Source organism: Xyrauchen texanus, chromosome 38 (assembly GCF_025860055.1).
Source record: "Xyrauchen texanus isolate HMW12.3.18 chromosome 38, RBS_HiC_50CHRs, whole genome shotgun sequence".
Classification (NCBI taxonomy): Eukaryota; Metazoa; Chordata; class Actinopteri; order Cypriniformes; family Catostomidae; genus Xyrauchen; species Xyrauchen texanus.
In genome coordinates this window covers 19857285-19873461 of record NC_068313.1, presented here as the reverse complement: position 1 = coordinate 19873461, position 16177 = coordinate 19857285, and the positions used below count along the sequence as shown (strand labels likewise).

Sequence of the window (16177 nt, the reverse complement as noted above, 5' to 3'; positions counted from 1 at the left end):
GAGACAGGAGGGACAGCTGATAATCCTCGCAGTGGCAGACCATGTGTAACAACACCTGCACAGGATCAGTACATCCGAATATCACACCTGTGGGACAGGTACAGGATGGCAACAACAACTGCCGAGTTACACCAGGAACACACAATCCCTCCATCAGTGCTCAGACTGTCCGCAATAAGGCTGGACTGAGGGCTTGTAGGCCTGTTGTAAAGCAGGTCCTTACCAGACATCACTGGCAACAACGTCGCCTATGGGCACAAACCCACCTTCGCTGGACCAGACAGGACTGGCAAAAAGTGCCAGTCATCACTGACGTTGCGGTTATGTCACACCAGGTCTTATTGTCGGACTTGTGTTTATCTGGAGCGGGATCGATTTGGAGGTGGAGGGTCCGTCATGGTCTGGAGCGGTGTGTCACAGCATCATTGGAATGAGCTTGTTGTCATTGCAGGCAATCTCAACTCTGTGGGTTACAGGAAAGACGTCCTCCTCCCTCATGTGGTACCCTTCCTGCAGGCTCATCCTGACATGACCCTCCAGCATGACAATGCCACCAGCCATACTGCTCGTTCTGTGCATGATTTCCTGAAAGACAGGAATGTCAGTGTTCTGCCATGGCCAGTGAAGAGCCTGGATCTCAATCCCATTGAGCACGTCTGGAGACCGGGACCTGTTGGATCGGAGGGTGAGGGCTAGGGCCATTCCCCCCAGAAATGTCCGGGAACTTGCAAGTGCTTTGGTAAAAGAGTGGGGTAACATCTCACAGCAAGAACTGGCATCTGGTGTAGTCCATGAGGAGGAGATGCACTGCAGTACTTAATGCAGCTGGTGGTCACACCAGATACTGACTGTTACTTTTGATTTTGACCCCCCCCCTTTGTTCAGGGACACATTATTCCATTTCTGTTAGTCAAAAGTCTGTGAAACTTGTTCAGTTTATGTCTTAGTTGTTGAAAATTTTTATGTTCATACAAATATTTACACATGTTAAATTTGCTGAAAAAAAAAGCAATTGAAATTGAAAGGACGTTTCTTTTTATGCTGAGTTTATATATATACATATATATATATATATATATGTATATATATATATATGTATATATATAATACATTTTATATATATATATATATATATATATATATATATATATATATATATATATATATATATATAAAATGTATTAATTAAAATATTTTATCAAAATCAATATTTTTATATTTTTGTACGTTACCTTTTCCATTTTTGCTATTTTGTGCGTTTAAAATTTTGGGGGTTTTAATGGTGGGAACACCCCAAGTTAATTGTGACCATTGTGGTAACGGGACCCAAGTAAAGAGACAATGTGCCCTGCTATTGAGGCAAGTTGTCACAAAAGGTCAAGAAGTATTCAATGAAGTTTAACTTTTTTCCTGGGCAAAAACGGTGAAAGTGTTCAACAGCTTTTGTTGCAAGTTTTTATGGCTAGGCAAAAACTTTCAAATAATACAAAATATAGATAATACACAAATATTTGTATTATCTAAAAACAGTTTTATAACACTCAAAAAGTATTTTTGCTGGTTGTTCAGTTTACTAAATTAAAATAAACTAAAGCAACAAAATTCTAGAACATTTTGTCACAACTTGATTTCATTGCATTGTATCCAGTTATATGTGTAATATTAAAATGTTCTTAATCCATTTGAGTTGGGACTACATTAACTTTTTGTAGCATTGATGAAACTGGGCAGGGGATTTCCATTTCCCAGCATGTTTTGCACTAATCTCGATGGGTTGAACAAATGTTGAAATTAAGTGTTATTTTATGCTATTTTGAGCAATATATGAATATGAGGAGACTTGTTAATGTTTAATGTTCTGATATATTGGTATTTAAAAAAGAGTGTCTGTTACGCTGGAGTTTTGGTGGTTACCATTGTGGTGAAGATTGGCACTTGTGCTTAGTTTGTGGATGTACTTTCTCGTTAAAGTGATGTTTGAGTGCTGCTTAGTTCCATAAGGAGTTCCATTCAAATTGATAGTGCAACAGTTTCACTGTCCTTACACTTGCTCACCTGGCATATACTAATTATTAATAAAATAAATTAATTTAGACCAACATAAGAAAATGTATTAATTTATTAATTTGAAGTTGAGTTAAAAAATACTAAAGTACATTGATTTGACCTAATTTAACTAAATTATGTTGGCTCAATTAAACTGATTTAAAGGAATATTTCACCCAAAAATAAAAAGTCTCTCATCATTTACTCACCCTCATGCCATCCCAGATGTGTATGACTGACTTTCTTCTGCAGAACACAAACAAAGGGTTTTAGAAGAATTTCTAATTTCTTTAGTCTATACAAAGCAAGTGAATGGGTGCCAACATTTTGAAGCTCCAAAAATCACAAAGGCAGCATTAAAGTAATCCATAAGACTCCAGTGGGTAAATCAATGTCTTCAGAAGCAATATGATAGGTGTGGGTGAGAATCAGAACATTTTCATATTCTTCTTGAGTTTATGGGGATTCACATTCATCATGCATACCGCCCCCCCTATTGGGCAGAGTTGAAGAATTTCTGTCAAAAATGGGCTTAAATATTGCTCTGTTTCTTACCCACACCGATATCACTTCTGAAGATATGGATGTAACAACTGGAGTCATATGGATTACTTTTATGATGTCTTTGGGTGTTTTTTGCAGTGTCACAATTATAGCGCCCATTCAGTTGCATTGTATGAACCTACAGAGCTGAGATATTCTTCTAAAAATCTTCATTTGTGTTCTGCAGAAGAAAGAAAGTCATACACATCAGGGTTGACATGAGGGTGAGTAAATGATGAGAGACTTTTCATTTTTGGGTGAACTATCCCTTTAAATCTGAATGAACGAAATTAAATTGCTTGTAAAATCTCTCAAATTCATTTGAGTAAGGGTAAATTCATGACTTCATGACTATTTCATTTTAGCTCTGCCATATACATGCTACAACATAATATTCAACAGTTAGTGCTATTATTGGCATAAATACTGAAAGGCAATAGTGGGTATATAGCAGGGGAATGTGTCAACTAGACCTTGATAAATGACTGGCCAAGTCTCATTAGCACAACCTTCCAGCTGTGAGCACCCAGTGAGATGCTCCAACAGGACTAATGAGACTGATGTGTAAGATAATATTTCCGTTTCAGCAGCATATACAGTATATATATATATATATATATATATATTATGGTGCATCAAAAAACACAATTCTTGAATTTTGATATGGCTGGGTGCTAAAAGTGTTCCAATATATGTAGAAACATCACATGCAAAATATTTTTCCAGTACATGATGATTTAGGGGTGCCACCGCACATCTGTTTTTTTCACATCTGTGCACATGGTCGCCATGGAGATCTGATGTAAACAATACTACAGCTCAAGAAAACTGAGGTGATCTTTCTGTTTGAGGTATGTATTATTACATATTACTATAATATCTGGAATTGTGTCTTTGTATACTTATTTATCATAAGTCAAATTTATAGGTATTTGGTTCTCATTACATCTAGCTAACGTTACCTAGGAACAGTTTTCTAACCACAGTTAGCTATCTATGTTAGCTAAGCTATTAAGCTTAACATCAACAATATTCTAGAGTGGACAATGTCATATTCAGAGTATAGATGTCTCATGTTTATTGAGAGTAGCATTGTAGTTGTTACAGTAAATTAACATTTTAAATACATGTATATTTGCAAGCACAGCTAGCTACTCTGGTAGTGATGTAACGGTAAATTACGATGAAGTTAGACTTTGTACAGCTAAAATTTGAGGCTTATGCAAGAATGGTTTATCATAATTGAGTGATATTAAGTATAGTAAGATATGATTTTAAACACTTTCCTTGAGCTTGTATCCTTTTCATTTACTGGCACTGCACAACACAACCCACCCCAGGATCCAGCTCTCCTAAGATGCTGCCTTCACCAACTGGTCCCTGCCAGAGTAGCAGTCGCAGCCTGGTCTTTGGTCTGGGCCCCAGCATCACCAGTGAGGATGGCATCATCACCGCGCCAAACTGCCAACTGGTCGTCAGATCTTACGCTGCATGCTTGCCATGAAACCTGGTGCAAATGGAGCATTGTCGCAGTTCGAGGCAGCCAAGGTTGTCCTGGAGCAGGTGCGGCCATTTTACAAGAAAGCCAACATCCCAATGGTGAGCGACAAGCGTGCATGCCACAAGGTGGTAGACTTAGTCAATGCTAACAACAAGCTGCGGAAAATCTCCCAGGCCAAGCGCTCCAGTGAGACTACAGCGAAACAATTGGAGACAATGGAGTGCAGACTTGATGCCACATTTCGCTGTGGCCTCCAAATGTTGAAAAGCTGATTGATAACCCAGAAGACCTAGCTTTCTTGGCCAGCATGAAGACTGACAGAGTGGCCACATTTGGTGTATTGGACAAAAAGCTGCAGTTCAAGGTGAAGCGGCGAGAGGAGCGTCAAGCTGCCGCAGCAGCCAGGCAGTCCCGCTGTGAAAAGGAGCTGGAGGAGATGACTGCAATGTCCAGCTTGGAGTCGGAGAGTGATGGGGAGTCAGAGGAGGATACTAACACAGTCTATCAACTATCTGAGGGCTGAACCATCCCACAAGCATAAGAAGACTGGAACAAACGTCTTCATTCCACATGACATCCTTAGCCGACCAAGTGTCGTGTCACTGGCTACAAGGTTGAAGATGTCACCAATGCAACAGGCTGCCTTCACGGCGTGGCCTGGTGATGTTGCTCAGTGGAGCAGAATCTGGCACAGACTGAGCAATTAAGTTTGAAGTTTAGTTAGTGTCAGCTCTTACATTAGGCCCTGTTAGTTGCCAGTGAGTTAGCCACTAGAGAGGGTTTGTTCTTTTAAGTGTGTCAGTATCGCCCTTGTGTTTAACAATAAAGTCATTAAACTTTATATGTGTGTCCGACATCCATCACTGCTGCACAAAAATCAGGGTAAGGCCACGTGAACGTCCCATTGACCTCCATTCATTTTGTCTATAGGACAAATTAATGGAAAATCTTGAAAGTTGAATTCTGAGAAATGCCCAAGTTGCCCAAAGGGCAAACAAACAATTTTTACTTTGATAACCCTATAGAACATGTTACTGTATAAAAGTTCACTGTACTCAACATTTCCAGGTCATCCTTTTGGCAATTAGACTAAAAATTGCACATTTTTCAAAATTTCATAAAAGTTCATGTGTTAGGTGGCACCCCTAAATCTCAATGGAATTCCTCAAAACTTTGCAAAAGTCATTTTTATGTTAATTGGAACAAAATGCAATGCCAGCCAAATTGATATTTTGAAATTAAAATGTCCCATTCAAATTTGATGCACCCTAATATATATATATATATATATATATATATATATATATATATATATATATATATATATATATATATATATATATATATATATATATATATATATATATATATATATATATATTTATTACCTGTTTGCAATAGCTTTAGGAACTCCTACTCTCTGTATACAAAGACTTCAAAAGACTAATGATCACCCCCTGACAGCATGAATTCATTTTCTAGCAGGCAAAAAAAAAAACATTTCTGAGCATTTATTCACTTTTCAACCGATACAGAGCTTAATGATGCTGATGTCAACATGCAAGGTGATCTGAGCTATCATTCATAAAGCAATCTTTAAATCTTTGTCACACACTTAAAAAAAATGCAGTCATTTCCTATAATTCTAATGATATCACTACCATAAAAGACTTCATAAATAATTGTAGTAATTAAAGGAAAAAATAAATAAATCTATTCAATATTAGCATGCCATAATGTATGCTGTTTTGGAAGCTCTGATTTCTTTTTCATCTGTTAAACCGACTGTGAAAGTCCACTTGTATTTTACAGGGAGCAAACCAAACAAACATGTCAACACAATTATAAACGAATTATAAACAAATGATAACAAACTATGTCAGTTCTGATAACAAAAGCACATCTTATTATGATTGTGGCTACATGGTAAAATGAAGGTAATCTTAAATATACCATTACGGCAAAGAAACATATCAAGCAATATCAATGACAAAACTCAACCATGATGCATTATTTTAAGCCTACTTGACTATCTGACTTAAGAATGCTGTATACTATGGCATCCATTCTTCGATTCAAACAAATATCTGAATAAAACGTTATCAGCAAGAATACAGCTGCTTGTTTGAGGAATGCAATCGCATGCTGGAGCAGATTTCCACCCAGACTGTGTAAGAAGCAGAAAAGAGAGAAAGAGTTCACACATCAGATGAGATTTCCAGCCTAATTTTACTACTTTTTTGACACAAAAAGTCCTGTAAGCCACTCTTCTGTTCACACTGAGAAGGAGATCTTCACTGCTCTGGTCCAGATGTGGCATCTGTCTCTACTTCATCTGTTCCCCCTGCTTTCAAAACAAACAGATTTTTCAGATTTACTTTATACCTTAATTTTGCAGTTTACAAAGAACAGCTGTCTATTCAACTTTCACGTGTTCCTATGAAGTGACAGTGGAGGAGGATCTTTCAGGAAGTCTTTTTTTTTTTTTTTGTTCCATGAATCACTTGATTTGACTTTGACTGATTTATCTGTACAAAAAATACAGTATAAGATGAAAACATTACTTATTGATAGATAATTCCAGAATATGGGTTGATCCTATCTGGTCATTTATTTTTGTCCAAGTAAAATGGAGCACATTCGCCTAGCCACATGATGCAGATGCACCTGAGGATAAAAATAACACTCACATACATAAAAATGCTTAGCAACTAAAAACTGGGTTGATGTTGCTCGGGAAGTGCCTAAATTCGGAACAGAGGTGGGGTAGAGTGGAGCAGCACAGCTGAAGGAGAGATATTTAGGCCTGGCTAGAGGTTGAAAGGACACCTTCATTCTCATTGCTTGGCCCACTTTCCACATCAAATGACCAGATCTGCTTCTTCGGTTTCATCAAAGGACACCAATTGAGGTTGTTCAAAAAAGTATTGCGGAATAGAAGCTTTATGTGAGAGAACATGGGTACGGTCTTTTAATCAGTGCTGGACTATTTGTTGCTTCAAAGAAGAATCTCGGATTGCAGCACCACTGGGAAACAACTGTTTGTGAACAATTTGCATATAGCCGCTGAGTAGGGGAATGTACTTTAACCAGCATCTCTGGAAAACGATGCAATTTGGGGCAGAACAAAACACATTACCAAGAGAGAGGCTTTAATATTGAGTCTTAGAGTTTGTGGAGGTTTAAGACTCCCACAACAGAAATTAGATTTAAGATTTGTGTCAAAACAAACTGAGATAAGCTAAATATGCTGCATTTGAGAGGAATATGAAGTGACTCGGTGGACTTCAAACCCATCAGTAGCCTTTCAAACAGTTGCACCATCTTTTCATGAGGGACCATGATAGATGTGTTATTTAAAAATGACATAATTAAGAAAATAATTATCAAAAGCACTCAGTGAACTTTAAAAAAAAAAAAAAGCAGCCTTGAGCATGTCTTGTAACAACTATTATGATAGGACACAATAAAAATAATTGATGGACTTTTCATGTTGTGATATGATTTGTTTTGTGTGTGTGTGTGTGTGTGTGTGTGTGTGTGTGTGTCTCTACTATTACTGCGATAGACACAATTCTGAAGCTGTGTCCCAAATGACACACTATAACCTATGCACGTACAATATACACTAGTATGCACTCAGCCATGGATTGTATTCATTTTCAAAGTGTAGTATCGTCCCAAAAGGAACACTTTACAATTTTGTACTACACAGAAGCATTTGGCATTTAACAGCTGAAGGAATTGACGTTTCAAAGGCATAAAATGTGCTTCCACTAGCTTTAGCGCGTTAGCCAACCTCAGTTCAATACTTGTATGTAAAACAACATACATATTCACACATTATGTGTTGCTTACATTTGCAAGGTACTGTTTTCATTGAAGTTTCGCTAGTTGCTACGTTCTCATTTATTCACATTTTTGTCAGACCAGTAACGCAGCCAGGTAACTCCGCCCCTTCCGCTACGTACGGCAAGCCACAGGCTCAGAGTGTATGAAGTGTCCAACATTCTACACTCTGTTTAGATGGTTGAAGAAGTGTGTCATCTGGGTATTCATAATACACTTCTTTTTGATGCATTTTCTTTGTAACATTCTAGTCACACTACTTATTCATCTAGTCATCAATATTTTTGGTCCATTTTACCGCAAAAGAAAGACCGTAAATTTTAACAGCGTAATTTTCCATAGATTACATCAAAGCTAACACACATGAACTGAAATCATGGAGTCTGTATAAAAAAAGAAAAAGAAACAAAAAGTTAAAAAGCTCAAATGTTTAGGGTATTGTTGTTCACTTCAAATTTAGGAGCCAAATTCTGCTCTCAGGTGCTGAAATCTAAATAAAGACATCATTCTCTGAGTATCTGTGAGGGTTTTTTTTAAGTGTGTTTCCAAGCTGAGTTTAATCTAGATATCTGGCAACCATGTCCCATGTGAGCAAGCAGATTGTTGTTGAGTTTAGTTCTTTTATTCATTATGCCAGTGGGGACATTGACTCACCTGTGTCCCCCTGGCTGCCGTTGAGAGCTTCACCACTGCTGCTCACCTCCTCGTTGGGCTTTTCACCAGGTTTCATCTTCTTCCTGGTCATATGACCACGAAAGCCAGCCTGGATTTTGGCAGCTGCCTTATTGGCTTCTGGGTCATCCAGTGGGATGTCCATGATGTCCTCCTCCTCCTCCTGTGGCTGGCTGCATTCCTCCTGAGGGGTGGGATGAACAATTTTAATCTTCAAAACAGGCACTTATTATACTGTGCATTGATTTTGCTGTTGCCTAAAAATTATTCTGTCCTCCAGTGGTTAAATACATGTGTTTAGACATGATTTGATAGGTGTGGGTAAGAAACTGATCAATATTAAGTCATTTTTTGTCATAAATTCTCCTCCTTGCCCATTGGGGGCAATATGCAAGAATGATGTCATTCACCAAAAACAGAAGAAGGAGAATGTGAAAGTGAAGTGGAGATTGACTGAGCAAGAGGAAGAGGATTAATAAAAACATGACTTAAATATGTACCTGTTTCTCACCCAATCCTATCACATCGCTTTAGATGATATAGATTTAACCACCAGAGTCATCTGGAGTACTTTTATTTTGCCAATATGTGGATTTTGGAGCTTCAACATTTTGGCACCCATTCACTTACATTGAATTTAAACTGGCATGAGGGTGAGAAAATGTTGAGATAATATAAATTTTTGGGTGAACTAACCCTTTAAGCCCCCTTGGAATGAATCATTATCCATCAGCTCCACAGATAGCTTCCTATGAAATGAGCTTAATTATCACATGTACAATCAGTGTAGTGATTCAATTCAATTCTCCACTTCTCCAATAAAAGGACAGTTCACAAAATATAAATTCGGTCATCATTTACTCAGCCTCATATTGTTTCAAACCCGCGAGACTTTCTTTTCTCCGTGGAACACAAAAGTATGTTAGGCAGAATGTTCAGTCTAAGTCACCATTCACTTTTATAGTTTGGAAAAAAAGATGCAATATATGTGAATGGTGACTGAGACTTAACATACTGCCTAACATTTCCTTTTATAATTACTATTATTTTAAATCATTATTATTGTGAGTAAATAAAGACAGACTTATCATTTGTGAGTGTGTGCGTGTGTGTTTGTGTGTGTGTGTGTGTGTGTGTGTGTGTGTGTGTGTGTGTGTGTGTGTGTGTGTGAACTTTCCCTTTAAGAAACCTTTTACCTTTACCAAATGAAAAAGAAAAGCAGAGCACATAAAAGTAAAAAGACCCCAAATTTGGGATTGCTTTCAAAATCAAGGATTTAAACTACATAACTACCCAGACATTACATATACTAACTAGTTCTAACTTTCTACAAATTGAAAACCATGTCATCAGCACATACATTTGTTCTTATCATCACAACGTGTGTGGTGGGATGTAGCGTTACTTGTCTCGTTAGGTCTTTCTGAAAGCCACATGCATTCTCCCACCACATCCAACTCAGCATTTGAAAATGGCTCAGCAGAGGCTGCTTGGCACTCCTTAAACAGCTTTGTGAGGGTGATGAGCACAAACTCCATTGTAAAACCCTGGCAAGAGCATGTCCACCCACTTTTTTAACAAAAAATCTGCCTCTTTTCACATTAACCAAGCATTATGCCAACAGGCTGATAGCTTGTGTACACAGACAGAGGCGTACCACAATTCCCCTATAAATAAGCTGTTCATTTTACTGCTGCTTCTTAATCCTGGTTTAGGCATACCCATGGATCACCTCCAGTGCCGTAACTTTAATCCCAGTGCAAAGAAACTATCGGACCACTCTTTGGTCGTTTTCATCACCCATCAGGTCCGTGGTCATTTTTATGGTTTCATGTGATCGACCATTGCAGGCCCTCTCTCACCCCGGGCCCTAGAGCGGCTGCCCACCCTGCCCTCCCTAGTTATGCCCTTGATCACCTCTGATTAACACTGACAGTCACAAACCTTGCAAATGTCTAAATATCTGTCACTAAATACATTATTAAAAGTTCTTCTGTCAGATTCCTAATCGATAACGGAAATTCTGCATAAAGGAAAAACAAAAAAGAAAAAGATTCATTAACAGGGGGCCGTTCACACCGAACGCGTACTTGGGCTAGACGCAACGACACGTACAGAAGAGAACGCTGATGTCTCGAGACAAAGTTCAAGTTATTTACTTTACACAATATCTTAAAAAAAAAACGTGGCGCTCCTGCGCGAGACTCTGAAAATAAAGGGAGACGCAGCTATCCGGGGAATGTTATATAGGAAACATTATATAAACACAGCACGGATGGACGCAAAAGTGCATTCAGAGTGAACAGCCCATGAAACGTGCAAAAGCCGCACCACCGTTCTAAATTAACTGTTCTTAAATTTACTATCGACATTACTTCAAAGAAATTCAAAATACAATATCGATAATAAATGACAATTTGTATCACTCCTAAACATGGAAAAAGTCGAGCTGAACCACACTGTCTTATTCATAAACCGATGCAGGTTAATTAAGCAAAGACAAAAAAGTTAAAACAACTTATTCTTCAGTATATAATAACAATGTATAACAATAAGCGCTTATAACAATTGGCGATTAAAGTGGTTAGTAGGCCTACTTACGATATGACAATCCATGACGCGCAATTACAGACGATTAAAAGCGTTTTTTCGTTTCGTGTAAGCGCAGTATATCGTACACCTCCTATCAGGGCTAAATGTCTTGGACAAATACGCCTCTCCTCCAACTATCCTTACAATTCCGAGTCTTAGGGCGGGAGGAGAGAGAGAGAGAGAGAGAGAGAGAGAGAGAGAGAGAGAGAGAGAGAGAGAGAGATAAAGAGAGAGAGAGAGACCATCATCTGACACCCATCATTGGTCTTTGCTCCTTGCAAACATTTGGTTTAATTCTGACAATCATAATTCTCACGTTCCTCTCACCTGTTACCAAAAGTATCAGAGATGCTTTATTTAGTAGGCTATTGCAGAGTTGAAAATGAGTGAGATGAGAAAGACGTTGTGTCAGTTTAAAGGATTGCAAATCAAACTTCACTCTACTAGTCCAATACATTTATATCTCTTTAAATAAAACACTTCTAATATGCAGTCCAAAATGTTCCCTAATTGACAAAATTACTGTCATTATCACGAAAACAAGCACCCCATATGTCAATCATACCCACACACAGACTGAGCCTCCTCCACTCTGTGGCATTATAATGTAGTAAAATACACAGACCGCAAATCCATTGCCTGTTATTTCGCTGGAACATTGCTGTATCTCCTACCCTACCAAAATTAAAAAGAGAGGGGGAAAAAAAATCTACTTTCTGCCATAATGGTATCACTTCTCTTTGTACTTGTCACTTACTTTCTTTGTATAAGGCTGGAAACTAATGAACTCAGTTCATAGAGCAACAAACAGTTGAAACACACTAAGAAGATGATGAGGTGACTTTACAGTTGTGCCAGAGATTGATTATGGCCATGAATATTGTTACTGAAAATAGCAACTACATGATTCCGTTGCTCCACCTACAGCATATAAGTCATTGGACAAGAGTTGATATAGGTCAGGTGAGATGACCTATATTTGAGAAAGAGATAGAGAGAAAGAGGGAGAGAGCATTGCTTACATGTATATCTCTAATTAGGCTCTGCAGAACTTGAAACACTACTTCAGACAGAGGATGAAACAGTCAACCACGTGGAACTAATATATATAATTTTTCTCTAAGAAATACCACAATAAAGGAATATTGTGGGTTCAGTACAAGTTAAAAGGATAATGCACCCAAAAATGAAAATTCTCTCATCATTTACTCACTCTTATGCCATCCCAGATTAGTGTGACTTTCTTCAGCAGAATACAAATGAAGATTTCTAGAGGAATATTTCAGCTCTCTAGGTCCATACATGCAAGTGAATGGTGATCAGGCATTTGTAGCTCCAAAAACAACATAAAGGAAATTGTGAATAATGGAAACATAAGACTCCAGTGTTTAAAGCCATATCTTAATGAGCGATATAATAGGTGTGGGTGTGAAACAGATCAAAATGTGAGTAATTTCTTTACTCAAAATCTCCACTTTCACACCTGAAAGTGAAAGTTAAAGTGGAGATTTAGAATAAAAAAAGGACTGTTTCTTTGTTTCTCACCCACACCTGATTTAAACACTGGAGTCTTATGGATTATATACACATGTTAACTTTATGTGATTTTTGGAGCTACAAGTGTCTGAATACCATTCACTTATATTATATTGACCTACTGTTACGAATGGAGGCAGACGAGGAGAGCGGATCTAAATGCAAACTACTTTATTAAATTTAGACAATAAACAAACACAAAGGACAACCCTCAATGGACGGAGGCGCGCACAGCACACACGCACGCGCACACACACACACACACGCACACACACACACGCACACGCACACACACACCAGCACGCACACAGCACACACGCACACGCACACGCACACACACGCACACACAGCACACGCACACACACACGCACACGCACACACGCACACACACACACACACACACACACACACACACACACACACACACACACACACACACACACACACACACACACACACACACACACACACACACACACACACACCAGGCTAACAACATTCAACGACAAACAGTGACTAACCAAACAGACAGGGTATAAATACGTGGACATGGGAAGACAGGAACCAATGAACAAACAGAACTCAAACAAGATAACTAGGTGATAAACTAAAACAAAAGACAACTAACGAGGGCAGGTGAAAACAATGAACAACGAACAAGAACGCTAACAGGGAGACTGTGGAGCTAAACAAAGGACAAAAGTGAAAACTACGGAAAACAAAAGGGACAAAAATGGCAAACAAAAGGTCAACAGTGAAACAAGACAAGGTAACCCTAACACCTACAGAGCTGAGATATTTTTCTAAAAATCTTAATTTGTGTTCTGCTGAAGAAAGGAAGTCATACACATCTAGTATGACATGCGTAATGGGTGAGTAGATGATGAGAGAATTTTCATTTTTGAGCGAACTATCCTTCTAAGCTCAATCGACAGCATTTGTGGCATAATGTTTATTACCACAACAATTAATTTCGACTTGCCCTTTTCTTAAAAAAAAAAAAAAAAAACAGTCTTGATTTACAGTGGATCACAGTGAGGCACTTACAATGGAAGTGAATGGGGGCCAATCTATAAACATTAAAATACTCACTGTTTCAAAAGTATAGCAACAAGATGTAAAGAATATACAGGTTAACCTGATTTTAGTGTGGTAAAATTGCTTACTAACCTTTTCTTCAGTGCCATGATCACTTGTCAACATAATACCACAAACCCTCAAACTCAAAAATTACTGTAAAAGCAATGAATACAACAACTGTACAAATTAAATAATACATGAGTTAGAATTAAGAGGAAGAATTAACATATGTGCTTTTATTAAATTATAAGCTTCAGGTTTCTGCTTTTAAACAATCAAAAAATTGGCCACATTCACTTTCATTGTAAGTGCCTCACTGTAACCTCGATTTTTACTATTTATAAAGAAAAGGAGGGATGTGTCTAAATATTTTTTTTTTGCCATAATCAACATTATGACACAAATGCTGCCGATTGAACTCAACAAGCAATGAACATGGAATGTTCCTTAAACTCCAAAATCTAGATACATTTCATCCTAAAATGAAGGGAGATTAATGGTTGGTAAAATGTTACCATGGAAACACCACCAAATCACTTTCCTTCAAACTCCCTCTAAAGAAACATATGGATAATATTATGGCCTCCTGGTGATTGATCTAAACACAAATTTCTCTTTATGAAATGTTGTAGTCTTTTGGTTGGGGTTATAAATATTGTACATGAGTGTTCTGATATCATATGTATGTACAGTTTTTTTGACTCTCATGGTAGGTTTGCAGTCTTGTACTCACAAGCTGGACTATTTCAGGGACATCCTCAATCACTGTTCTCCAGAGATAGGTGTAGAGGTACAGAGCCAGGCTGTTGATCAGACATATCCTTGAGGATTTTATTTTTACTTATTAACTTGGGACAAAAAAGGGAACAGTCTGAATCCATTGTTTCTCTTCTATCACATTGCATTATAATCTGGCCACAACAACACATATATTTAGCATGTATCCAATACTTTTAATTTATTATCAATTAGAGGTACTAGGGGGAGAAAAGGGATGACAAAAAGAGAAAACAAAATCCTGTACCTTTTGTTCACTTCTTTCAGGATTCTCCTGGTTCTCACTTTGAAGTGTAGACTTGGTCCTCCAAGTGATCCTCTGATCTGCATCAGTCTCTGTGTTTTCAGTCTGTTCTTGTGACTTTGTAGGATCTTCATCAGTTATGACTTCTGTTTCTCTCTGACAAAGGCCTGTGATGAGCTTCCTTGGTTTCAGAGGGAACAATATCTTCCTTCAGTTCTGTATAATTGATTCCATCACTTTCCTCGTCGTCAGTTTTCACGGTGTCTTGCTGATGCATGTTTGAATCATCATAAGACCTCTCATTCAGACTTTTGGCTTTGGTTTGGTCTGCTTCGTCTTTCTCATCTTTGCCTATTTCATCCTGGTCCATCTCTTCAGCATCACTGTCGAGATCACTTCCTTCATTTTTGTTCTCTGTGTTTACATCTTTCTAGGAAGTGTCATTACATCAGTATTTAAAATCTCATTGCTGTGTCACTGTCATTGTGGTTCAATTGTGAAACTGACTCCAAAGCATAATTTTGAGCTTCCGAAAGGTCTTCCTCCACCATAGTGTCCTTAATTTTCGACAAACTCTTTTCATTAGCTTATTGCTCATCTGTATGAGCAGAGCATTGATGATCAGCGCTCATAATGACTTCATCCAGCAAGTCTATGACTTCACTTTTACTATCAATTGATTCATCACTGTAGTCAATGCACGTGTCATTCATTTCTATCAGTGATCTACTATTAATATTAGATGGGGAAGTGCTTGTTTCCGCAACAGGTTCATCTTCTACAAAGTCGTTGATGCTGCTGTACCCATGATTGGTCTATTCTTGATCTTCATTGTTCACTAAATCATCCTTTTCCATTGTTTCCAGTATTATCGGTTTCAGATATATCTTTTCCAACAGCAAGAGTACTTTCCGCTAACTCTTCTAAATAAACCTGCTAAGTGCTCTTTCCTCTGGGCTGGAGTCCTCCAATAAAGTGCCAGTAATATCTGAGACTCCCTGCTCAGCATCTTCACTATAGCCATTCAGTTCTGGTTCCTCTGTGTTTTCATCATCAGACATTTTGTTGGCTTGTTTGTCTATATCCTACTCAGTATGTGAAAGGGTTTCAACAAAAGATACTGTTAACTGGTTTTGTGAATCCTTGGAGGGGTTTATCATTTCAGCACATACATCCACATTGGCAAGACCAGCAAAGGAAATGCATAAGCTCAATTTCGGATCTGCAGATAGCAATATCTTTTGACTTGTTTGCTGCTTCATCATCTCTTGGTACCTCTGTATCTTCTGATGTTCGTTCTGGAACCTCGCCGTGGTCTTTCAGCTATTGAGCACATG

The 16177-nt window shown here is 38.1% G+C and overlaps 1 protein-coding gene across 1 annotated transcript; it reads right to left on the bottom strand.

The window, feature by feature from the left end:
* Positions 1 to 5484: 5484 nt before the first annotated feature.
* spa17 (sperm autoantigenic protein 17) lies at positions 5485 to 15901 on the bottom strand. The gene is given in 8 exon segments (XM_052109941.1): positions 5485 to 6434; positions 8594 to 8795; positions 14844 to 14999; positions 15001 to 15276; positions 15279 to 15313; positions 15316 to 15712; positions 15714 to 15790; positions 15793 to 15901. Coding segments are annotated over 8 exon segments (1302 nt in total). The 3' UTR covers positions 5485 to 6384.
* Positions 15902 to 16177: the final 276 nt, after the last annotated feature.